Source organism: Macaca thibetana, chromosome 1 (assembly GCF_024542745.1).
Source record: "Macaca thibetana thibetana isolate TM-01 chromosome 1, ASM2454274v1, whole genome shotgun sequence".
NCBI classification, from domain to species: Eukaryota; Metazoa; Chordata; class Mammalia; order Primates; family Cercopithecidae; genus Macaca; species Macaca thibetana.
Window position 1 is genome coordinate 152052025 of NC_065578.1, and position 26837 is coordinate 152078861.

General features: G+C 39.3%; 2 protein-coding genes across 3 annotated transcripts in view; both read left to right on the plus strand.

Annotated features, from left to right (window-relative positions):
- LOC126948846 (cuticle collagen 2-like) overlaps positions 1 to 26837 on the plus strand; it is a 940772-nt gene that overhangs the window by 88930 nt on the left and 825005 nt on the right. The gene's annotated exons all lie outside the window — the stretch shown is intronic.
- The window catches only part of KCNH1 (potassium voltage-gated channel subfamily H member 1), a 452445-nt gene that overhangs the window by 49519 nt on the left and 376089 nt on the right, over positions 1 to 26837 (plus strand). For both annotated transcript variants that reach the window (XM_050781032.1, XM_050781040.1), the window contains exon 5: positions 1896 to 2014. In XM_050781032.1, coding sequence (XP_050636989.1) covers positions 1896 to 2014 — 119 coding nt within the window. The remainder of the gene's footprint in view (positions 1 to 1895; positions 2015 to 26837) is intronic.

Genomic DNA, 26837 nt, shown 5'->3' on the forward strand with positions numbered 1-26837 from the left:
AGCACAGGAAAGAAAATATGGGTTTGGGAACTTGGGTAAAAACTTATTTCCTTCCTTCCTGCCCATCCTGGGTAGAAGTGTGATGCAAATTTCACACTGTTCATCCATTTCCTTTTCAACACCCACTCACCTTCCCATGCCCTTGCTCAGCCAGCCGAGAGCCCACTCTTTTAAGAGCCCACTCTTGCAAAGAGAATCAGGGCTAGGCCAGAGAGTGAGGGGCTATCCTGAGTCTAGGGAAATGCCCAGAGGTCCAGGGATATTCCTTTTTATTCTTTTATGTTATATCAGGTGATGAACCAAGGGGTTTGGGGCACCTGCTCTGCCAGCTCCCTCTCATCACTGTTCTCACAGTATATAGATCACGCTGGTGGTGGTGGTAGGGTGGGTGCAGAGCCCTTGCTGATGTTTACATACACAACTGACTGAAAAATAAACTCTCTGCTCTTCTCGAAAAGCTTTTTGGAATCCAGTTTCAGCTGTATTTTAAGCTAAAGTAGAGCCTTCCTCTGAAAGTGACTTAAAAAATCTTAATTCATAGTTCCCATAGCACATTCATTGACATTGGGGGAGATGTCAAAGACCCCTACAGAGTCCATGCTGTCCCCTCCTGTTAACATTAGTGGGATACCCCACCCGCCCACAGTCAAACCACTATGCGTATCTTTTCAAGCCAATCCCAGCAGTTCCACATTTCTGCTTCGTGGCATCAGGGTGGATGAAAGCACTACTGGCTTTTTATTGAAGCCTGGCACTTCTGGAATGAGACAAAAAAGAGCTGATTTGCTATTCTTACTATATTGACAAAAATTTATCCAGTTTATGATTCTCAAAGGTTGTATAGAAAAATAAAATATGGACATTCTTCTGCTTAACTCCATTGTCCTCTGGATCCTATCTTGGAAAGTTGCTCCAGGGTAAAATTTGGCAGATGAGATTTCTACTGGAAGGTGCTGAATGCTTCTAAACTCTAAAGGATATAAAAAAATAAAATTACCTAGTCCTGCTTTTAGCTGTAATGTAAAAATAGTTGCATGCTCTGTTTATTTGCTATATACCCCATGTCTGGGTTTTTGGAGCTCCTAAAACCCAATTCCTGATTCTTGAGAATCCCGACAGGACTTCAAGGGTCTCATGGGGCAACTGCATGGTCATAACCTTGATGTAGATGGGTTGTTGAGTGTTGAAATGGACAATTGTCTTTGGGGGCCTTTAAAAGGTGTCAAGATCACTCAGACATCTTCGATTCTCAGTAAAGACCTGTCACCAACCATCTTTCTTCCATCCTAAAGCAGACTAAAATCTACCACTGCTTTTCCCCCACCTCCCCAGGGGTTGAAATCATTTCTTACTCCTCTGGCCTTGGAGAAGGTAATGCATAGAATGGCTATTGAACTAGCTTGTCCATTTAAAACCCAGAACCAGTTGTTTCTGCAAGATCAGGTAGCCTGGGGATTGGGAACCAATTTGGTAACTCAATTTGGGAACTCAGATTTGGTAACTCTGAGCCAAGTTACCAAATCAGAGAACCATCTCAATTACCTGGTATTATCTGGTGAAGAAGGCTTGGGCCATAGTGGAGAGATGTGCTAGACTCTCATTGTCCGGGCACTCTGTGTCTTAGTCTCCCTATTTGTAAAATGGTACTAAAACCTGCTCTACCAGCTTCACGAACTATGATTAGGATGAAGTGAAAGTGCAGGGGAGAAGCAAATTGCGACACACAAGGTGCTTTTCTGAGCAGTGGGTCTTGCCTGCAGGGATGCAGAGTGACTGTTGGGAGCTTAGGAGGGCATTGGGGGTGTCTGTTTCTGACAGTATAGCTTCTAACGTGAATGTCTGTGCACCTTTGGGATGTGGTTGACCCTGTCTTTTCACTCTTCCACTTGCTTCAGGCTGGGGGAAGTTTGCTCGGCTGACAAGAGCACTGACAAGCAGCAGGGGTGTCCTGCAGCAGCTGGCTCCAAGCGTGCAAAAAGGCGAGAATGTCCACAAGCACTCCCGCCTGGCAGAGGTAAGAGCAAGGGGTTAGCTCATCTTGAGCCTCACTTTTAGGGGGTGCATAGGCTGAGACAATGGCACAAAACTAGGTGCTGTCATGGAGAGGACCTTCAGGACCCCCAGACGCCTGTCTTGGCTGGGCTTACACACCACAATGTGTGACACTGGGTAAGTGACCTAACTCCTTTGAGCTTTATACTTTCCCATGTGCAAAAGCAGGCTGGAAAAGCTCTGTTTCAGCTTGCTTGAGATTAAAAGTGTCAGATCACTTTTTTAAGGAGCTGGAAGTGCTTCGTGTACAGGAAGGAGTTTTTAAACAATTTTGTTATTAGAGCAATACATACCATTATAGGCAAAGAAGATACAGGAAGTGAAAAGAAGAAAATAAAAATTACCTGCAATCTCAACAACCACATGGCATTTTACATTTTTTTTGGTGTGTGCATTTAACTTGTTTCTTTGTAGATATCCTATTTCCTAAACGCTAAGAAATTCATTTTTTCATGTTAATGTTTATGAAGTTGAGACACATCTAGCAATAGTGTATACATTAAATGTGATTGTGTTACCTTTTCTTCACTTTATATAATCATGAGCATTTTTACATGTTAATGAATATACTTAAAATTATTATTATTTTGGTAATCTTTGTAGTAAGGAAAATTTGGCATTCTTCTTTTTGCTGGGGTAAGTGAGAGGTTAGGAAGCCTTGACAAGGTATCTTATTAGGCTTCACGCACCCAACTTGTCATTGTCTGCCTTTGATGGTGCCTGGTCTTTATTTTTATTTTATTTCATTTAAAAAAAATTTTTAACTTCTTTTTATTATACTTTAAGTTCTAGGGTACATGCGCACAACATCCAGGTGTATTACATAGGTATACATGTGCCATGTTGGTTTGCTGCACCCATTAACTCATCATTTACATTAGATATTTCTCCTAATGCTATCTCTCCCCCTGTCCCCCATCCCACTACAGGCCCTGGGGTGTGATGTTCCCTGCCCTGTGTCCAAGTGTTCTCTTTGTTCAGTTCCCACCTATGAGTGAGAACATGTGGTGTTTTGTTTTCTCAGTAAAGACCTGTCACCAACCATCTTCCTCCCATCCTAAAGCAGACATTGTGATAGTTTGCTCAGAATGATGGTTTCCAGCTGCATCCATGTCCATGCAAAGGACATGAACTCATCCTTTTTATGGTTGCATAGTATTCCATGGTGTATATGTGCCACATTTTCTTAATCCATTCTATCATTGATGGACATTTGGGTTGATTCCTAGTCTCTGCTATTGTGAATAGTGCTGTAATAAACATATGTGTGCATGTGTCTTTATAGTAGAATGATTTATAATCCTTTGGGTATATACCCAGTAATGGGATTGCTGGGTCAAATGGTATTTCTAGTTCTAGATCCTTGAGGAATTGCCACACTGTCTTCCACAATGGTTGAACTAGTTTACATTCACACCAACAGTGTAGAAGCTTTCCTATTTCTCCACATCCTCTCCAGCATCTGTTGTTTCCTGACTTTTTAATGATTGCCATTCTAACTGGTGTGAGATGGTATCTCATTGTGGTTTTGATTTGCATTTCTCTGATGACCAGTGATGATGAGCATTTTTTCATGTATATGTTGGCTGCATAAATATCTTCATTTGAGAAGTGTCTGTTCATATCATTCACCCGCTTTTTGATGGGGTTTTTGTTTTTTTCTTGTATATTTGTTTAAGTTCTTTGTAGATTCTCGATATTAATCCTTTGTCAGATGGGTAGATTGCAAAAATTTTCTCCCATTCTGTAGGTTGCCTGTTCACTCTGATGGTAGTTTCTTTTGCTGTGCAGAAGCTCTTTAGTTTAATTAGATCCCATTTGTCTATTTTGTTGCCATTATTTGTGGTGTTTTAGTCATGAAGTCCTTGCCCATGCCTATGTCCTGAATGGGATTGCCTAGGTTTTTTTCTAGGGTTTTTATGGTTTTAGGTCTCACATTTAAGTCCTTAATTCATCTTGAATTAATTTTTATATAAGGTGTAAGGAAGGGGTTCAGTTTCAGCTTTCTACATACAGCTAGCCAGTTTTCCCAGCACCATTTAGTAAACAGGGAATCCTTTCCCCATTTCTTCTTTTTGTCAGGTTTGTCAAAGATCAGATGGTTGTAGATGTGTGGTGTTATTTCTAAGGACTCTGTTCTGTTCCATTGGTCTATATATCTGTTTTGGTACCAGTACCATGCTGTTTTGGTTACTGTAGCCTTGTAGTATAGTTTGAAGTCAGGTAGCGTGATGCCTCCAGCTTTGTTCTTTTTGCTTAGGATTGTCTTGGCAATATGGGCTTTTTTTGGTTCCATATGAACTTTAAAGTAGTTTTTTCCAGTTTTGTGAAGAAAGTCATTGGTAGCTTGATGGGGATGACATTGAATCTATAAATTACTTTGGGCACTATGGGCATTTTCACGATATTGATTCTTCCTATCCATGAGGATGGAATGTTCTTCCATTTGTTTCTGTCCTCTTTTATTTTGTTTAGCAGTGGTTTGTAGTTCTCCTTGAAGGGGTTCTTCACATCCCTTGTAAATTGTATTGCTAGGTATTTATTCTCTTTGTAGCAATTGTGAATGGTAGTTCACTCATGATTTGGTTCTCTGTTTGTCTGTTATTGGTGTATAGGAATGCTTGTGATTTTTGCACATTGATTTTGTACCATGAGACTTTGCTGAAGTTGCTTATCAGCCTAAGGAGATTTTGGGCTGAGACAATGGGGTTTTCTAAATATACAATCATGTCATCTGCAAACAGGGACAATTTGATTTCCTTTTTTCCTAATTAAATACCTTTTGTTTCTCTTGCCTGATTGCCCTGGCCAGAACTTCCAACACTATGTTGAATACGAGTGGTGAGACAGGGCATTCTTGTCTTATGCCAGTTTTCAAAGGGAATGCTTCCAGTTTTTGCCCATTCAGTATGATATTGGCTGTGGGTTTGTCATAAATAGCTCTTATTTTGAGATACATTCCATCATTACCTAGTTTATTGAGAGTTTTTAGCATGAAGGGCTGTTGAATTCCGTTGAAGGCTTTTCTGCATCTATTGAGATAATCATGTGGTTTTTGTCGTTGGTTCTGTTTATATGATGGACTATGTTTATTGATTTGCATATGTTGAACCAGCCTTGCATCCCAGGGATGAAGCCAACTTGATTGTGTTGGATAAACTTTTTGATGTGCTGCTGGAGTCGGTTTGCCAGTATTTTATTGAGGATTTTTGCATCGATGTTCAGCAGGGATGTTGGTCTAAAATTCTTTTTTTTTGTTGTATCTCTGTCAGGCTTTGGTATCAGGATGATGTTGGCCTCGTAAAATGAGTTAGGGAGGATTCCCTCTTCTTCTATTGATTGGAATAGTTTCAGAAGGAATGGTACCAGCTCCTCCTTGTACCTCTGGTAGAATTTGGCTGTGAATCCCTCTGGTCCTGGACTTTTTTTTGGTTGGGAGGCTATTAATTATTGCCTCAATTTCAGAGCCTGTTATTGGTGTATTCAGAGATTCCACTTCTTCCTGGTTTAGTCTTGGGAGGGTGTATCTGTCCAGGAATTTATCCATTTCTTCTAGATTTTCTAGTTTATTTGCATAGAGGTGTTTATAGTATTCTCTGATGGTAGTTTGTATTTCTGTGGGATCAGTGGTGATATCCCCTTTATCATTTTTTATTGTGTCTGTTTACTTCTTCTCTTTTTTCTTCTTTATTAGTCTTGCTAGCAGTCTATCGATTTTGTTGACCTTTTCAAAAAATCAGCTCCTGGATTCACTGATTTTTTGAAGGGTTTTTGGTATCTCTATCTCCTTCAGTTCGAGCTTCCCTGGCTGCTTTGTTTACCTACTCAAGCCTCAGTAATGGCAGACGCCCCTCCCCCTGCCAGGCTGCTGTCTCACAGGTGGAGCTCAGACTGCTGTGCTAGCAGTAAGCAAGGCTCCGTGGGCTTGGGGTCGGTGGAGCCAGGCATGGGATATAATCTCCTGGTGTGCCATTTTCTAAGACCATTGGAAAAGCACTGTATTTGTCTGGGAGTGCCCCGTTTTTCTAGGTGCCCTCTGTCGTGGCTTCCCTTGGCTAGGAAAGGGAAATCCCCTGACCCCTTGTGCTTTATGGGTGAGGCGATGCCCCTCCCTGCTTTGGCTCGCCCTCTGTGGGCTGCACCCACTGTCCAACTAGTCCCAGTGAGATGAACCAGGTACCTCAGTTGGAAATGCAGAAAACACTTGTTTTCTGTGTTGATCACGCTGGGAGCTGCAGACCGGAGCTGTTCCTATTCGGCCATCTTGGATCTGGAATCCTGGTCTTTATTTTTTCAACTACATCTGGGCGGGACCAGTTAGAAGCATTAAATCTTCTTGACTCCAAACCACCGTCTTACCCAAGGAAAACAGGTAAACTGTCCCATTGACTGTAGATGGCTCGTCAGTCCTTGATCCACGTTTGGATGATTTTGGATCTATGTTCTAGCCTGGCTCCAGAGTTCCATACCCCCTAGTGGAGACACTACCAACATGATTCAGCTCACAAATAATGTTCTGAATATATGCAGTAATGTACAATGAGTTAGGTACAAAAGATCTCCTTGTAGTAACCAGAAGCTTTTGTCAACAATGGAGATGGGGAACATTCATTTGTACCATTTTAGAGAAGGAGAGATATTTGGATGATGGTAGCATCATTTTTTGTCATGATGTGGGCTTGGCTTGTGATAGAAAGGATGCTAAAGGAGACCTTTCAACTCACAGCCTGTACTTTCTCTGCTGCTTCTTATGGTTAATAGAATAACCTCCTCTCCTACGTCTCTCCCCTTGCTCACTCTTATTCAGCCACACTGGCCTTTTTGCTGTTCCTTGTACACACCATGCTTAACTGCAAGTCTTTGCCCAAATGTTATTTTCTCTATGTAGCTGACTGTATCAGTCAGAGTTCTACCAGAGAAACAGAGCTAGTAGGTACTTAATATGAAGAGATTTATTGCAAGGAATTGACTTACGTGATTGTGGTGATTGGCTACTTGTGTCCAAAATTCAGGGCAAGTTGACAGACTGGAAACCCTTGGGAAGAGCTGATGCTGAAGTTCACAACAAATTCCTTCTTCCTTAGGAAAACTCAGTTCTGCTTTTAATGCCTTTTGACTGACTGGATGAGGCCTACTCAGATTACAGAGGATTATATCTTTTCCTGAAAGTCGACTGATTGTAGATGTTAATCACATCTACATAATACTTTTACAGCAACACTTAGTTTAGTGTTGGCTTAAATACCTGAGTGCCACGTCCTAGCCAAGTTGATACATAGAACTATTACCTCCTCACCTCTTGTCAACTTGATACTCATAAGCATTTTTATAATCCATATTTAATCTCCAAATAAGTCAATAAGAAAATCATACTTCCATCTAACATGGTACAATTACTCTATGTACAGTGGAAAATATGCCAGCCTTTTCCCCAAAAGAGGCTGCGAAGTCATTGGTGATGTTCATTTGTCTTCTTCCTATCCTGTAATTCAAATACTGTGATATAAAATTAACTATTATTAATATATTTATGTTATATAAGAGGATAAGAAAGGGATGAGAATAATAGTATTATATATTATAAATTTATACCAAATTAAGGACAACTTCTAGTCCTCTTTTTAATCTGATCTATGTTTTCTTCCACGTGATACCTTCTAATGTAATATACAGTTTACTTACTTATTGTGTTTATTCAGTGATAAATCTCAAGCACTTAGAACGGTGTTTGGCACATAGTAGGTATTCAGTATTAAGGTTTTTTTTTTTTTTTTTTTTTTTTAATTGGTGGAATGAACGAAAGAAAGGAAACAATGTTAATGAGTTTTAGTCCACCGGTCTGGCATAAGTGGTTGCTCATTGATTGCCAATATAAGGCAAACATCTAGGTCTCATCTCAGCGGCTAGTATGTTTTAGTTAACCTGGCTAGAGGCTTATTGATTTTTATTGATCTTTTCAAAGAATGAGCTTTTGGTTTTGTTAATTTTTTTTCTATTGATTTTTTGCTTTCAATTTCATTGCTTTCTGCTCCAATTTTTGTTCTTTTCTTCTGCTTACTTTGGATTTAATTTGCTTTAATTTTTTAGTTTCCTAAAGCAGAAGCTTATTGATTTTTTATTTTTTTCTTTTCTAGTATATGCATTTAATGCTAAAAATTTCCCTCTAAACACTGCTTTTGCTGCATGCCACGAATTTTAATTTGTATTCTCTTTTTCATTTAGTTAAAATATATTTTATTTTCTCTTGAGATATAGTCTTTGGCCTGTGTATTATTTAGAAGTGTGTTGTTTGGTCTCCCAAGTATTTTTGGATTTTCTAGCTATTTTCTCTAACTGATTTCTAGTTTAATTCCACTGTGGCCTGAGAGCAGACATTGTATGATTTCTATTTGTTTGTTAAGGTGGGTTACATGGCCCAAAATGTGGTCTATCTTGGTGAATGTTCCATGTGACCTTGAGAGAAGGTGATTTCTGCTATTGTTGGACAAAGTAGTCTCTACATGTTCATTCTATCCAGTTGATTGATTGTGTTATTGAGTTCAACTATATCCTTAATGATTTTCTGCCTGCTAAATCTGTCCATATCTGATAGAGAGGTATTTAAGTCTTCAACTATAATAATGAATTCATCTATTTTTCCTTGCAGTATCAATTTTCTCCTGACATTTTTTGATGCTCTGTTGTTAGATGTACAGGTGTTAAAGATTATGTCTTTTTTGAGAATTGACTCTTTTATCATTATAATGACCCTCTTCATCTCTGATAACTTTTCTTGCTTTGAAGTCTGCTCTGTCTGAAGTTAATACAGCTACTCCTGCGTTCTTTTGATTACTGTTAGCATGATATATCTTTCTCCATCTCTTCACTTTTTAATCAATATGTGTCCTCATATTTAAAATGACTTTTTGTAGATGACATATAGTTGGGTCTTGTTTTTTCATCTGGTCTGACAGTCTGTGTCTTTTAATTTGTATATTTTAGACCACTGAAGTTTAAGGTGATTATTGATATAGTTGGATTAATACCTCTGGTATTTGTTGCTTTTTTCTGTTCATTGCCCTTTTTCTTCTTATTTTGTCTTCCATTCTTTTTCTGCCTTTTTTGGTTTTAATTGAGCATTTTATATGATTCAACTTTTTCTCCTTCCTTAGCAGCAATCAAAATGCAAAAAAAAATTATTTTTACTGGTTGCCCTAGAGTTTGCAAAATACATTTACAAGTAATCCAAGCCCCTTTCAAATAATACTATACTAAGTACCTTATAATAGGAAGATGTTCCTAATTCCTCTCATTCCTTGTATCATTGCTTTAACTCATTTCATGTATTCATAAACACACATATGCATGCATAATTGAATACACGTTATTTTTTCATTAAACTGTCATCTGTTAGATTAGTTAAAAATAAGTAAAATAAAAGTTTCATTTTACCTTCACTTATTCCTCTCTGTGCTCTTTCTTTCTTGATGTCCCTCTAAGTGTCTGACCTATGTAATTCTCATTCTCTCTGAAGGACTTCTTTTGACATTTCTTGCAAGACAGGTCTACTGGCAACAAATTCACTCCATTTTTGTCTGAAAAAGTCGATTTTTCCTTTTATTTTTTGGAGATGGAGTCTGCCTCTGCTGACCAGGCTGGAGTGCAATAACATGATCTTGGCTCACTGCAATCTCTACCTCCCAAGTTCAAGTGATTTTCCTGCCTCAGCCTCCTGAGTAGCTGGGATTACAGGCATGCATCACCACGCCCGGTTAATCTTTGTAATTTTAGTAGAGATGGGGTTTCACCATGTTGGCCAGGCTGGTCTTGAACTCCTGACCTCAGGTGATCCTCCCTCCTTGGCCTCCCAAAGTGCTGGGATTACAGGCGTGAGCCACTGCACCTGGCCTTTTCCTTCATTTTTGAAGGATAATTTCACAAGGTCCAAAATTCTAGGTTGGTGGGTTTTTTTTTTCCTCTCAACTCTTTAAATATCTCATTCCACTTTCTTCTTACTTGCATGGTTTCTGAGAAGTTGGATGTACAGTTGATCCTTGAACAACATGGGCTTGAACTGTGTGAGTCCACTAATATGTGGATTATTTTTTAAAAGGTATACTGAAAATATTTTGGAGATTTACAATGACTTGAAAAACATGCAGACCAACTCCTTAGCCTAGAAATATTGAAAAAGTTAGGTATGTCATGAATGCATAAAATATATGTAGATACTAGTCTATTTCATTATTACCATAAAATATAAACAAATCTATTACAAAAAGTTAAAATTTATAAAAACGTATGCACATAAACAGAACATTTACAGACGTAAAGAGGCAGTATTAAATAACTGCATAACATGAACTAAAGGACATACTTTACTACTGTAATAATTTCGTAGCCACTTCCTGTTGTTCTTGCTGTGAACTCAAGTGTTATGAGTATCCACTTAAATGTTGTGATGCTAATCATCTCCTCCTGAACAGTCCTTTTCTCTAGTAAATTTTATATAGCAGTAAAAAGTGATCTGTCAAGGTTCTCATCATGAATCTCTAGCATATTTTTTTTTTTATCGTGTTTAGTAGAATACCATAAACCTCGGTAACACTAGGGGACCCATACGAAGTGACACTAGTTACAAGAAAAAGTTGGATTGCTCCATATATATCATAGATTGGGGTCTGCAGCTGTGGCTGCCTGCCATTTCAGATAGACTATTCGTATTGTAAACAGATGATATAAATTTATGGTATTGATAAATACAGTACATTACTGTGAATGTATTTTCCTTATGATTTTGTTAATAACATTTTGTTTTCTGTAGCTTTATTGTGAGAATACAGTATGTAATACAAAATAACATACAAAGGATGTGTTAATTGACTTTATATTGTTGGTAAGGCTTCTGGTCAATAGTAGGCTATTAGTAAATTTTTGGAGTCAAAAGTTATTGTAGATTTGACTGTGTGGGGGCATCGGTGTCTCTAACTCCTGCATTGTTCAAGCGTCAACTGTAATTCTTATCTTTCCTTCTTTTTAGGCTAGGTGATTTTTTTTTTCCTGACTTTTTTTTTTTTTTTTTTTTTTCTTTTTGAGATGGAGTCTCACTCTGTCCCCCAGGCTGGAGTACAGTCGCGTGATCTTGGCTCACTGCAACCTCCACCTCCTGGGTTCAAGCAATTCTCCTGCCTCAGCCTCCTATAGCTGGGATTACAGGCACCTGTCGCCACGCCTGGCTAATTTTTGTATTTTTAGTAGAGACGGGGTTTTACTGTGTTAGCCAGGATGGTCTTCATCTCCTGACCTCGTGATCCCCCGGCCTCGGCCTCCCAAAGTGCTGGGATTACAGGCGTGAGCCACCACGCCCGGCCGTTTTTGTGGTGTTTGTCTGAGTTGGTGTTCTCTGTACTTCTGTGATCTGAGGTTTGGTGGGTGACATTAATTTGGGAAAATTCTCAGTGATCATTGCTTTGAATGTTTCTTCTGTTCCTGTCTTACTTTTCCTTCTGGTATTCTCATTATGTGTATGCTATACCTTTTGTAGTTGTCCCACAATTCTTGAATATTCTGTTTTCTAAAATGTTTTAGTTCTGGAAGTCTCTATTGGCGTGTCCTTAAGCACAGAGATTCTTTCCTCAGCTGTTTTCAGTTTACTAATGAATCCATCAAAGACATTCTTTGTTTCAATTACAGTGTTTCTTATCTCCAGCATTTTGTTTTGGTTCTTTCTTAGAGTTCTCATCTCTCTGCTTACAATGCCTATCTCTTCTTGCGTATTGTCCACTTTTATCTATTAGAGCCCTTTAAAAATTAACGCTAGTTGTTTTAAATTCCCAGTCTGATAATTCCAACATCCCTGCCATACCTGGGTCTGGTTCTGATGCTTACTCTGTCTCTTCAAACCGTGTTTTTGCCTTTCAATATGCCTTGTGACTTTTTGCTGAAAGTCAGCTGTCATGTGCTAGGTAAATAGGCCATTTAGTAATGTGATGGTAAGGTGTGGGGTGGGGGAGGAATGTTCTATAGTACTGTGATTAGGTCTCAGTTTTTAGTGAGTCTGTGCCCCTGGGCTATGAATTTTACAAGTTCTTTTCATTCCTCCCCTCACCTCTTGGCAGGGACAGGGTGGCTGGAGCTGGCTGGAGATGGGTATTTCCTTTCCTCCAATCAGTTAGTTAGGCTCTGGTTAAATAGTTTCTCCTGAGGTCAGGCCTTGTTAAGAAGATCAGAATGCTCTGGTGTATTTAAAAATGGTTCCCTTTCTCGTCCCACTGCCAGAAGCACAAGGGGATTTTTCTTCCGTCTTCACTGTGAGGACCTGGATAGTTCCTGGAGGTACAATTCACAAAGTGTAAGGGACTTCCTACGAATGGGTCCTCCCTGGAGTTTTTAATGCTCAGACTTGTCCACGTAGCCTACAGCAATTTTTCAGTTACAGTTTAGATTTTCCTACCCAGCACTGGTTCCTGTGGAGGTTTCTGTTCCTGCCTGTCTGCTCTGGCCATTTGTGATTCTCTGTATTCACCAGTCTGTCTTTCCAGCTTTGGAGGTATCATTTTGCCCTGTGCACTCACTTCTCTGATGGATCTAAGAAGAGTTGTTGCCGGGTGCAGTGGCTCACACCTGTAATCCCAGCACTTTGGGATGCCGAGGTGGGTGGATCACAAGGTCAGGGGTTCGAGACCAGCCTGGCCAATATGGTGAAACCGCTTCTCTACTAAAAATAGAAAAATTAGCCAGGCATGGTGGTGCATGCCTATAGTCCTAGCTGCTCAGGAGGCTGAGGCAGAAGAATCACTTGAACCCGGGAGGCAGAGGTTGCAGTGAGCCAAGATTGTGCCACTGCACTCCAGCCTGGGCGACAGAGCGAGATTCCGTCTCAAAAAAGAAAAAAAAGTTGATTTTTCAGATTGTTCAGCTTTTTACTTCGTTATTAGGATAGAGTGATGGCTTCTAAGGCATTCACATGATGTGTTGGAAGTTGGTAGGAAGTTCTAAACAGAAAAATGTGTTCTCCATCCATAGCTCATAGCTGATATTTTGTCCTGTTTTCTCACTGATCAAATGGAGACTGAATAAGAGTATGGAGACCTCCGTGAAACCTCCCACCGCTAGGAAAAAATTGACACAAAGCACAGGTGGACTGAGAATAGCAATTTTGCATTTAAATAGATTGCACGTGTTGTTTTCAAAGCCAGTTTAATCTCCCTGTTAGTCTGATCCTCTCTCCTGAGCTCAGGCAGTCTGGCCTTAGTTCTTACTGTAGAACTCGTATCTCCTTTATGGACTGATTCAAGAAAAGAAGGAAGGAAGTACTGTGTACCACATTCTGTGCTCCTTGTCTCCTCCTATAATCCTCTAAACCTGGAGCAGTTTTACAGCGGAGGAAACAGAGGCATAGGGAAGTTCACTCACTTGTTTGAGGTCACCTGGTGGTAAGTGGGGGACTCTGGAATGAAAACCAGGTTTACCTGACTCTGAACCCAGCCTTTTTCTCATTCGGGGCAATTCCTTCTGGGCGTTGTTTCTTCTTCCTAGCCCTCTGCTACTGCTTATACGAGGGCGACCAGGCTTTTTGGCTTTAGACTGGGTAGGGGATGCTGAAATCTCCCCCTTCTCAGCAAAGGAAACCCAGTTAATCTCTGATCTTAAAAATACCTTATGTCAGTGCATAAGTTAGGCTGGAGGACCTTTGTCACAGGTTGGACGCTCCGAGATGCAGACACGGAGCTAACACCTGTGAAAACAGGGAGGAAACAGCACTAGGCAGGGGTAGTATCAGGCCACAGTGCAGATCCACAGAGGCTCTACCAGCCTGACAGGAAGGCCATCAGCAAAGATTGCCAGTGAGAGAAGTCCCATATAGGGCAAAAATGACCAGGCCCTTAGCCACCTTCTTGCTTTGTCATGGGTGGGTGCTTGCTGGAAGCTCAGCTTTCTGTCCCTTAGGAACCAGCAGCTGGAGGCTGTCAGCTAACTGCAGTTCCTGAAGCTGGGCAGAGAAACCTTTTTAAAAGGGGATCTGAGGGACACACTTCTGAGATTTTTGTTGCTGTAACTCCTGGTGCCCTTATAAGGAGGAAAGTCTCAGTCTGTAGGAGAGAGCAGCAGTCCTGCTCATCAGGATTTGCTGTGTGGCTTCCATGCAGGAGTGACTCTGCTGGGTTTGGTCTGCCTGGGATCACTCCATGCTGCCAGCCTGGCCTCTTTCTCCATGGGATTACTGCGGGGAAGATGTGGAAGGGACACCATCTTTCCCCATCACATCATCTCTGGAACCTTCCCCATGAAGAAGCCAGGTCAAGATGTAATCTGAGATCTGCAATTATGATAGCTAGAGCGTAGGCACGAGCATATAGGCATGTCCTGGGGAGTGGGTATTCCAGCTCAAAGCTCATGATACCATCTCATTATAAGTTGAATTAGACGGTACATCTGGTAAATACCATATGTGTATTCTGCAGTTTTCCCCTCAGTTACAGGAATAGTGTGCTGAAACAGCATTAAGGGTTATAGCCTATTTGGCAACTTAATTTTACCTGTGTGATGTCAGGCAAGTCATTTCCTAAAAGCTTCTGTTTCCTCCTCTTCTCTTGAAATAGCGATAGTAATTTGAAATGAGAATAATATGTACTCATAGATTTGTGAAGAGTGAGAGCGATTCTTAATATGAACCCTATGGCATATACAGGTTGAGCATCTCTAATGTGAAAATCCAAAACTTTTTGAACACTGGAATGAGGTAGTGACACTTTTGCTTTCTGATGGTTCAGTGTACACAAGCTCTGTTTCATGCACAAAATTATTAAAAATATTGTATGATATTACCTTTAGGCTATGTATATAAAGTATACATGAAAAAAATAAATTTTGTGTTTAGACTTGGGTTCCATTCCCAAGATATTACATGCAAATATTCCAAAATCCAAAAACATTCAGAATTTTTGGTCCCAAGCATTTTGGGTAAATGATACTCAATTTGCAATAAATCTTCAACAGATATTAGTTTAATATTAGATTTAGACGTTTGGCTCTTTGTATCACTTTCTGGAAGCTTTCTCCATTTTCAGAAATCAGGTTTTAAAAATCAGATTTTAAAACTAAAGACGTATCTAAAGTAAAACATGAAATATCCATTGTTTCTTGGAAGTAACCAGTTTTTAAAGTTTATGTGTTTTATTATAAGCATTTGTATACTTTTTCCACGTTAAATTTTTTTTTTTTTTTTTTAAGAAAAGATCTCACTCTGCTGCCCAGGCTACAGCTCAGTGGTGTGGGAGGTCTAGAGCCTGGGAGGTCAAGGCTCAAGAGATCCTCTCACCTCAGCCTCCCAAGTAGGTGGGGACTACAGGTGTAAATATTGGGGTATTTGCAAATATAGGCCACCATGCCTAATTTTTCCATTTTTTTGTAGAGATGGGGGTCTCACTCTGTTGTCCAGTCTGGTCTCAAACTCCTGGGCTCAAGCTGTCTTCCCACCTCAGCCTCCTAAAGTTCTGGGAATACTGGTGTGAGTCACTGTATCTGGCTTTAAAAACTTTTTTAATTGAAAAAAATTGTACATATTATGTATAACATGTTGTCTTGAAATATATATACATTGTAGAATGGCTAAATCAAACAAACATGTATCACCTCACGTACTTATATTTTTGTGTGTGGTGAGAACATTTAAAATCTACTCTCAGCAATTTTTAAGGATACAATACTTTGTTATTAACTATAGTCATCATGTTATACAATAGATTTCTTGCACTTATTCTTCCTATCCAAATGAAATTTTGTATCCTTTGACCAACATCTTACCCAACCTTCCCTCTTTCTCCCAGACCCTGGTAACCACCATTCTACTCTACTTCTATTCAACTTTTTTAGGTTCCACATACAGGCGAGATCATGCAATATTTGTCTTTCTGGGCTTGACTTACTTCACTTAACACAATGTCCTCCAGTTCCATTTATGTTGTTACAAATGACAGGATTTCATTCTTTTTTATGGCTGAATATTCCATTGTATATGTGCCACATTTTGTTTATCTGTTCATCTGTTGTTGGACACTTAGGTTGATTCCATATCTTGGTTATTGTGAATAATGTTGCAATAGACATAGAAGTGCCAGTATTTCTTTGACATATTGATTTCATTTCCTTTGACGATATACCCTGTAGTGAGATTGGTGAATCATATGGTCATTCTATTTTAAATATCTTGAGGAACCTCTGTACTGTTTTTTCATAACAGCTCTACTAATTTACACTCCCACCAATAGTGTGCAAGGGTTTCATTTTCTCCACATTTTCTCCAATGCTTATCTTTAATCTTTTTGATAATAGTCATCTTAACAGATGTGAAGTGGTATCTCATCGTGATTTAAATTTGCATTTCTCTGATGATTGGTGATTTTGAGCATTTTTTTCATATACCTGTTGTCCATTTGTATGTCTCCTTTTGAGAAATGTTTATTCATATCCTTTGCCTTTTTTAAAATTAGGTTATTTGTTGTCTTACTATTCAGTTTTTTGAGTGCCTTATTTATTTTGGATATTAACTCGTTATCAGATTTATGATTTGCAAATATGTTCTTCCATTCTGCAGGTTGTTGCTTCACTTTGCTGATTGTTTCCTTGGCTATGCAGAAGGTTTTTAGCTTGATATAATTTATATATACTTACACATTTTTAAAACGAAAATGTGGTCCTACTATATTATTTTAAAATTCCCTTGATTTTTTTTTTTTGAGAGAGAGTCTCGCTCTGTCGCCCAGGCTGGAGTGCAGTGGCATGATCTTGGCTCACTGCAAGCCCCGCCTCCTGGGTTCACACCATTCTCCTGCCTCAGCCTCCCGAATAGCTGGGACTACAGGTGCCCGCCACCATGCCGGGCTAAGTTTTTGTATTTTTAGTAGAGACGGGGTTTCACCGTGTTCGCCAGGATGGTCTCCATCTCCTGACCTCATGATCCGCCCACCTCGGCCCCGCAAAGTGCTAGGATTACAGGCGTGAGCCACCGTGCCTGGCCAATTTATTTAATTTTTTTAACCCATTCATCAATATAATAGGTATGTTTTCCTAAGAGCATTTGTCTCCTTCATTCTTTTTAATGGTTGCATTATATTCCATTGCATTACTATATCCAAACCTATTCAGCTATCCCCTGTTGATAGATATTTGTTACCAATCTTTGGTAATTACAGATAATGCTTCAGTGAAATTCCTTGTATGCATATTTTTAGTTTTAATTCAGAAACTTTTCCTTCAGAGTAGTATAGAGTAATTTAACAAATATCCACTGAAAAATGTTTTATTTTTAATTATGGGTACATAATAGATTTACATATTTATGGGATACATGTGATATTTTGATACGAGCATACAATGTGTAATGATCAGATAAGGGTAATTGGGGTATCCATCACCTCAAGCATTCATCATTTCTTTGTGTTAAAAAATTCTATTTTTCAGTTATTTTGAAACATATAGTAGACCTGTTCTTCCTATTTAACTGTAATTTTTTACCCATTAACCATCTCTTCCCCTGCCCACAGATGGAATCTTGGTCTGTCACCCAGGCTGGAGCGCAGTGGCATGATCTTGGCTCAATGCCGCCTCTGCCTCCTGAGTTCAAGGGATTCTCCTGCCTCAGCCTCCTTAGTAGCCAGAACTCCAGGCACGTGTTGCTACACCAGGCTAATTTTTGTATTTTTAGTAGAGAAGGGTTTTCATTATGTTGACCAGGCTGGTCTCGAACTCCTGACTTCAAGTTATCTGCTTACCTTGGCCTCTCAAAGTGCTAGGATTACAGGCGTGAGCCACTGCACCAGGCCGAACCATCTCTTCTTTATCCCCCTGTTCCTCTTTATCTCCCCCTTCACTACCATCTCTTCTTTAGCCATTATCTACCCCCACCTCTACTACCAAATCCTCTTTATCCATTAACCATCTCCTCTTTATTCCACGCAGCCCGCCACCACCGCTATCATTCCTGGACTCTGGTAACCATAATTCTACCCTATCTTCATGAGTTTAATTATTTTTGGGGGCCCCCACATAATAACATGAGATATTTATCTTTCTGCACTTGGCTTATTTCACCTAACATAATAGCCTCCAGTTCTATCCATGTTGTTGCAAAGGACAGGATTTCATTTTTTTTTATGGTTGAATAATAATTCCATTGTGTATGTGTACCACATTTTGTTTATCCATTCATCCATCAATATACACTTAGGTTGATTCCATATGCTGGCTATTGTGAACAGTGCTGCAATAAATATGGAAGTGCAGATATCTCTTGGATATACTGATTTATTTCTTTTGGGAATATACCTAGCAGGTGGGATTGCTGGATAGTATGGTAGCTCGATTTTTAGCTTTTTGAGGAATCTCCAAATCCTTCTCCACTGTGGTTGTACTAATTTACATTTCTAACAAGAGTTTATGAGGATTCCTTTTCCTCCACATCCTCACCAGCATTTGTTATTGCTTGTCCTTTGGATCAAAGCCATTTTAACTGGGGTTATGTGATATCTCATTGTAATTTTCATTTGCATTTCTCTGATCAGTGACGTTTAGCACCTTTCACGTACCTCTTTGCCATTTGTATGTCATCTTTTGAGAAATGTCTGTTCAGATCTTTTGCCCATTTTAAATGAGATGATTAGATTTTAACTTACAGAGTTGTTTGAGTTCCTTATATACTATGGTTATTAATTCCTTGTCAGGTGGATAGTTTGCAAATATTTTCTCCTATTCTGTAGATTGTTTCTTTGTTGATTGTTTCCTTTGCCATGCAGAAGATTTTTAACTTGATATGATGCCATTTGTCCATTTTTGCTTTGGTTGCCTGTACTTGTGGGGTATTACTCAAGAAATCTTTGCCCAGTCCAATGTCTTGGAGAGTTTCCCTAATGTTTTCTTTTAGTGGTTTCATAGTTAGGTATTAGATTTAAGTTTTTAATCCATTTTGATTTGATTTTTGTGTTGGGTGCAAGATAGGGGTCTAATTTCATCCTTCTGCATATGGATAATCCAGTTTTCCCAGCACCATTAATTGAAGAGACTGTTCTTTCCCCAATGTATGTTTTTCACACCTTTGTCAAAAATGAGTTCACTGTAGAGGTATGGATTTATTTCTGGGTTCTCCATTCTATTCAATTGGTCTATGTGTCTGTTTTTATGTGAGTACCATGCTGTTTTGGTTATTACAGCTCTGTAGTATAATTTGAAGTCAGATCATGTGATTCTTCCAGTTCTGTTCTTTTTGCTCACAATAGCTTTGGCTATTCTGGGTCTTCTGTTGCTCCATATAAATTTTAGGATTAATTTTTTTATTTCTGTGAAACATGTCATTAGTATTTTAATAGGAATTGCATTGAATTTGTAGATTGCTTTGAGTAGTTGGATATTATAATAATATTGATTTTTCTAATTCATGAGCATGGAATACTTTTCTCTTTTTTTGTGTGTCCTCTTCAATTTGTTGCCTCAATGTTTTGTAGCTTTCATTGTAGAGAAATTTCACTTGTTTGGGTAAATTAATTCCCAGGTATTTTATTTGTAGCTATTGTAAATGGAATTGCTTTCTTGATTTCTCTTTCAGATTGTTTGCTCTTGGTATTTAAAATGCTGCTGGTTTTTTGTATGTTGATTTTGTGTCCTGCAACTTTACTGAATTTGTTTATCTGTTCTAATAGTTTTTTTAATGGAGTCTTTAGTTTTTTCCAAATTTAAGATCATGTCATCTGCAAACAATGACTTCTTCCTCTTCAATTCGGATGTCCTTAATTTCTTTTGCTCTGGTGAGGACTGAATCTGATTGCTCTACTTAGGACTTCCAGTACTATGTTGAATAACAGTGGTGAAAGCGGGCATCCTTGTCTCATTCCAGATTTTAGAAGAAAGGTTTTCAGTTTTTCCCCATTCGGTATTATACTAGCTGTGAATCTGTTTTATATGGCTTTTATTGTATTGATGTATCTTCCTTCTCTAGTTTCTTGAGGTGTTTACTTTTAATCATGAGGCATAATGAATTTTATCAAATGTTTTTAAGGTGTCAATTGAAATGATTGTATGTTTTTTGTCCTTCATTCTGTGGATATGATGCAGCACACTGATTAATTTGCGTAATTTGTTAAACCCCTTGCATCCCTGGCATATATTTCTCTTGGTCATGACAAATGATCTTTTTAATGTGTTATTGAATTCAGTTTGCTAGTATTTTGTTGAGGATTTTTGCATCAGTGTTCATCAGGGATATTGGGCTGTAGTTGTCTTTTTTTGATGTATCTTTGTCTGATTTTGTTATCAGGATAATACTGTCCATGTAGAATGAGTTTGGATGTATTTCCTTCTCCTCTATGTTTTGGAATACTTTGAGTAGCATTGGTGTTAGTTCTTCTTTGTGTTTGGTAAAATTCAGCAGTGAAGCCATTGGATCCCAGGCTTTTCTTTGCTGGGAGACTTTTTATTATGACTTTGATCTCATTACTTGTTATTGGTTTGTTCAGGTTTTGGATTACTTCACGGTTCAATCTTGGTAGGTTGTATATGTCTAGGAATTTACCCATTTCTTCCAGGTTTTCCAATGTATTGGCGTGTAATTGCTCATAGTAGCTTCTAATGATCCTTTCAGTTTCTGCAATATCAGTTGTACTGTCTCCTTTTTCATCTGATTTTGAGTCTTCTTTTTTTTTTTTTGTTTAGTCTAAAGTTTTGTTGATTTTTTTTTCTTTTCAAAAAACCAGCTTTTATTTCGTTTCTCTTTTATATTATTTTTCCTGTTTCAATTTCATTTATTTCTGTTCTGATCTTTATTATTTCTTCTACTAATTTTAGGCTTGGTTTGCTCTTGCTTTTCTATTTAAGATACATCATTAGGTTATTTATTTGAAGTTTGTCTACTCTTTTGCTGTAGGCATTTATTGGTATGAACTTTTAGTAGTGCTTTTGCTGTATCTCATAGGTTTTGGTATGTTATGTTTCCATTTTCATTTGTTTCAAGAAATTTTTCAATTTTCTTAATTTCTTCATTGACCCACTCGTCATTCAAGAGCATATTTTTAGATTTCCATGTGTTTGTATAGTTTCCAAAATTCCTCTTGTTATTGATTTATAGTTTTATTCTGTTGTGGTCAGAGAAGACATTTGATATAATTTCAGTTTTTTGAACATTTTAAGACTTGTTTTGTGGCCTAATTTATGGTCTATCCTTAAAAATTATTCATGTGCTGAGGAGAAGAATGTGTATTTTGCAGGTGTTGGATGAAATGTTCTGTAAACATTTGTTAGGTCTATTTGGTCTGTAGTGTAGGTTAAATCCCATGTTTCTTTATTTTCTGTCCAGATGATCTGTCTTGTGCTGAAAGTGGGGTGTAGAAGTCTCTAGCTATTATTTTTTTTGGAATCTTTCTCTCTCTCTCTCTCTCTCTTTTTTTTTTGAGATGGAATCTCGCTCTGTCGCCCAGGCTGGAGTGCAGTGGTGCAATCTTGGCTCACTGCAAGCTCCGCCTCCCAGGTTCATGCCATTCTCCTACCATAGCCTCTTGAGTAGCTGGGACTACAGGTGCCCACCACCACGCCTAGCTAATTTTTTATATTTTTTAGTAGAGATGGGGTTTCACCGTGTTAGCCCGGATGGTCTAGATCTCCTGACCTCGTGATCTGCCCGCCTCAGCCTCCCAAACTGCTGGGATTACAGGCGTGAGCCACCACGCCTGGCCCTGGGAATCTCTCTCTTTCTTTAGCACTAATAATATTTGCTTTACATATATGGGTGCACTACTGTTGGGTGCATATGTATTTACAATTGTTATAGCCTCTGACTGAATTGACTCTTTTATCATTTGACTCATTTATCATCATTAATGACTTTGTCTGTCTCTCTCTCTCTCTCTTTTTTTTTTTTGAGATGGAGTCTTGCTCTGTTGCCCAGGCTGGAGTACGGTGGTGTGATCTCAGCTCACTGCAACCTCTGCCTCCCATGTTCAAATGATTCTCCTGCCTCAGCCTCCTGAGTAGCTGGGACTACAGTCACATGCCACCACACCCAGCTAATTTTTTGTATTTTCAGTAGAGACAGGGTTTCACCATGTTAGCCAGGATGGTCTTGAACTACTGACCTTGTGATCCACCCACCTCGGCCTCCCATAGTGTTGGGATTACAGGCGTGAGCCACCGCATCTGGCCATCTTTGTCTCTTTTTATAGTTTTTGTCTTGAAATCTATTTAGTCCAATATAAGTATAGCTGCTATTCCTATTGTGTTTTAGTTTCCATTTGCATGGAATATCTTTTTCTATCCCTTTATTTTCAGTCTGTGTGTGTCCTTCTAGGTGAAGTGTGTTTCTTGTAGGCAACAGATCTTTGAGTCTTGCTTATTTTTAATCAATTTAGTTACTCTGTGACTTTTGATTGGTGAGTTTAGTCCATTTACATTCAATGTTATTGTTGATAAGTAAGGACTTCTGCCATTTTGTTGTTTTTCTGGTTGTTTTGTGGTCTTCCTTCTTTCATTTCTTTCTTTTCATGAAGGTGATTTTCTCAGGTGGTGGGTTTTATTTTCTTGCCTTTTTTTTTTTTTTGTGGATATGTTGTATGATTTTGATTAGAAGTTACCATGAGGCTTGGGAATACTATCTTATAAGCCATTATTTTAAGTTGATGACAACTTAATATTGATTGCATAAACAAGAAAAGAGAAAACTGGTTAAAAAAAAAAAAAGTCTGCACTTTAACTTCATCCCCTGCTTTTAAACTTTGTTATTTCTATTTTATTGTACTGTCTATCTTAAAAAATATAGCTACCATTTTTTATTGGTTCAACTTTTAGTCTTTCTACTCAAGATATGAGTTTACACACCACAATTACAGTTATAATATACTGTGCTTTTCTGTGTACTTACTATTACCAGTGAAAATTCAGAGAATTTCTTTTTGCTCATTAATATCCTTTTCTTTCAGACTGAAGGACTCTCTTTAGTGTTTCCTGTAGGACAGTTCTGGTGTTGATGACATTCTTCAGCTTTTGTTTGGGAAAATATTTTTTCTTCATGTTTGAAGAATATTTTTGTTCAATATACTATCCTAGGATAAAAATTTTTTCCTTCTGTATTTTAAGTATGTTGTGTCAGTCTCTCCTGGCCTATGAGGATTCCACTGAGAAGTCTGTTGCCAGATGTATTGGAGCTCCTTTGTGTGTTGTTTCTTTTCTGTTGCTGCTTTTAGGATCCTTTCTTTATCCTTGACTTTTGGGAGTTTGATTATTAAATGTCTCGAGGTAGTTTTATTTGGGTTGCTTGGTGTTCTGTAACTTTCCTGTACTTGAATATTAATATCTTTATTTGGAAAGTTCTCAGTTATAATCCCTTTAATAAACTTTTTTTCTGATCTCTCATCCCATCTCCTCTTTAAGGCCAATAACTTTTGAGACTATTTTCTAGTTTGTGTCTTTCTTTCTTTCTTTCTTTCTTTCTTTCTTTCTTTCTTTCTTTCTTTCAGTCTCTCTCTCTCTCTCTCTCTCTCTCTCTGTTTCTCTCTCTGTTTCTCTTTCTCTGTTTGTCTCTGTTTCTCTTTTCTTTTGTTTTCTGTTTTTTTTCTTCTTTCTTTTTTTCATTTTTTTGGGACAGGGTCTCTCTCTGCCTCCCAGGCTAGAGTGCAGTGGCACAATCATGGCTTACTGCCACCTTAACCTCCTGGGCTCGAGCGATCCTCCCACCTCAGCCTCCCAAGTAACTGGGACTACAAGCAAACGTAGTCCCAGTTACTTAAAATACCCAGTGAATTAAAAATTTTTTGTAGAGATGGGGTTTTGCGTGTTGCCCAGGCTGGTCTCGAACTCCTGGGCTCAAGCGATCTGCCTACCTTGGTGCCCCAAAGTACTAGGACCATAGGCATGAGCCACTGTGCCTGGCTTTTCATTCCTTTTTCTTTTGTCTCCTCTGTGTGTTTTCAAATAGCCTGTCTTCAAGCTCACTGTTTCTTTCTTTTGCTTGATCAGTTCTACTATTAAGAGACTGATGCATTCTTCAATATGTCAGTTGTATTTTTCAGCTCTAGAAATTCTACTTGATTCTTTTAAATTATTTAATCTATTAAGTTTATCTGATAGGATTCTAAATTCCTTCTCTATGTTATCTTGAATTTTGTTGAGTTTCCTCAGTAGGTATCTTGAATTCTTTCTTTGAAAGGTCTCATCTCTCTGTCTCTCTAGGATTGGTCACTGGGTGCCTTATTTAGTTCATTTGGGTGAGGTCACATTTTAGATGGTCTTGACACTGGTGGATGTTCATCACTGTCTGGGGATTGAAGAGTTTGGTATTGCAGTTTGCACCCATCTTTCTTGGGAGGGCTTTCCATGTATTCAAAGGGAGTTGGGTGTTTTGACTAAGTTTTTGGTTACTGCAGCTGTATCCGCATAAGGGCACACCCCAAGCTGTGGCTCTTGCAGACTCATAGAGGTACCACCTTGGTGGTCTTGATTGAGCTTCAGAAGAATTCTCTGGATTACTAGGAAGAGATACTTATTCTCTTCCCTTATTTTCTCCCAAACCAATGGAATGTCTCCTTCTGTGCCGAGCTACCTGCTGCTTTCAGATGGGTGACACAAGCACCCCTGTGGCCACCACCACTGATACTGTGCTAGGTTAGACCCCAAGCCAGTACAACACTGGGTCCCACCCAAGGCCTACAGTGACCCCCTGCCTGGCTATTGCTTATGTTCACTCAAGGCCCAAGGGCTCTACAATCAGCAAGTGCAAATCCAGGTGGCTTGTTTCCTTCTCTTCAAGGCAGTGAGTTTCCCCCCATCCTTGGATGGGTCCAGAGATACTGTCCAGGAGCCAGGGCCTGGAGTCATGAACCTTAGGTATCTACTTGGTGCTCTATTCTATTGTAGCTGATCTGGCACTCAAGCCATGAGACAAAGTCCTTCCCCCTCTCCCCTTTTCTCAAGGCCTGTAGCCACCACTACCTAGGCCCCTTGGCAAGTACTGCCTGGCTACTGCTGATGTTCACTCAAGTCCCAGGGACTCTTTAGTCAACTTGTGGTGAATACTGTCCATCCTGAGTTTCTCCTTTAGGGCAGTGGGCTCCCCTCTAGAGGCTCAGGGCAGGTCCAGGGGCCAAAACCATGAATCGGGGATCCCAGGAGCCTTCTTGGCACTCTACCCTACTGTGGTTGAGCTGGTACCCAAACTGCAAGATGAAGTCTCCTTTCTTCTTCCCTCTCCTTTCCTCAAGCAAAAGGAGACTGTCCCCATAGCCACCACAGCTGGGTATGGCTGGGTCACACCTGAAGCCAGCATGGTTCTGAGTCTCTTACCCAAGGACTCGGGTGAGCACTGCCTGGTTACCATTCCTGATTATTCAGGGCCCAAGGCTTCTGTAGTCAGCAGGTAGTGAAGCCTGCCAGGACTGGGTCTTTTTGTTCAAGGCATCAGGTTCCCTTCTGGCCCATAGTGTGTCTAGAAGTGTTGTCCATGAGCTAGAGCCCAGAATGGCGGGCCCCAGAACTCTGCCTGTTGCCCTATCCTACTGTGGCTGAGCTGGTATCCTAGTTGCAAGACAAAGTCCTTTTTACTCTCCCCTCTCCTCAAGCTGAGGGAAGGAGTCTTTCCTGGAGCTGTGAGCTGCACTGTCTGGGTTTGGAGGAGGAGTAACTCAAGCACTCCCTCAGCCACCTCAGCTGGTATCTTACTAGGTCACATTCACCCCACACTCACTATCTTCAAGTCCAGCACAGCACCAGGACTTGCCCAGGAATTATAGTCCTTGTGGTCTAGCTTATTTAGCATCACAGAGGACCTTGGCTTGCAGTGGCATGGCTTGTTGGAATGTAGGTTCTGATCTTTGGGATGGATGATTAGCCTCTGGTTAGGGCTGGTCTGAATTCTCCCTCCATGGGTACCAGTTGAGCTCTGCCCCATGTTACTTTCCACTGTGACAGGGCAGCACTGTGTTCCAATCCAGAGTCCCACAATCACTGTGTTCTCCCTCCCCTAAGTGCATGGATTCTCTCTCCATGCCATGTGGCTACTGCTGGGGATAGGGGAGGGGTGGTATAGGCAGTTTACAGCTGTCTTTTCTTCCCTCTTCAGCGCCTTTTTATATGATGTTAAAACCAGGTACTGTGATTGCTCACTTGATTTTTTTTGGCTCTTATGTAGGTGCTTTTTTTGTGTGGATAGTTGTTCAATTTCGTGTTCTTGTGGAGGGGGTGCTCGCTGGAGGCTTCTATACTGTCTTGATGTGCCTTCCAATCTAATCATTTTATGGTTCTTATTCTTACTGATATATTTGGAATATGTCTGGTATTATTCTGGTATCTGATTTTGTGTTTTCTGTTTATCTGCTTTCTCCCCCTCCAGTTCCGCCATTCCTTCCTTACTGTCTCCCCGTTCTTTCCCTTTTTATCTCCCTCCCTCTTTCCTTGATTTCCACTCAATGTTATTTTAATTTTTTTCTATTGGTTTCAAAGGTATACACTCTATTTTTGTTCTTTTATAGATTATATTTATATATTTTTAACAGCATATACTGATTTTGAAGCTAATAACTTTAACTGCTTCTAACACAAAACAAGGACCTCAGTATTTAGAGTATTTTAACTCTAAAGTACTGTCATACGTACTGTTCTCTAGCATTTTAGTTTTTTCTTATTTTTAACTTCCTCATTGGCCATTATTTTTCTATTCTATAGTTAATACCTAATTTGATTTATCAATATATATTTTACCATTTTGTTTAGTCATCATAGATTTTGTAGTTCACAACTTTTAGTTTCCGTCTTGCTGAAGTATATCCTTGAGTAGC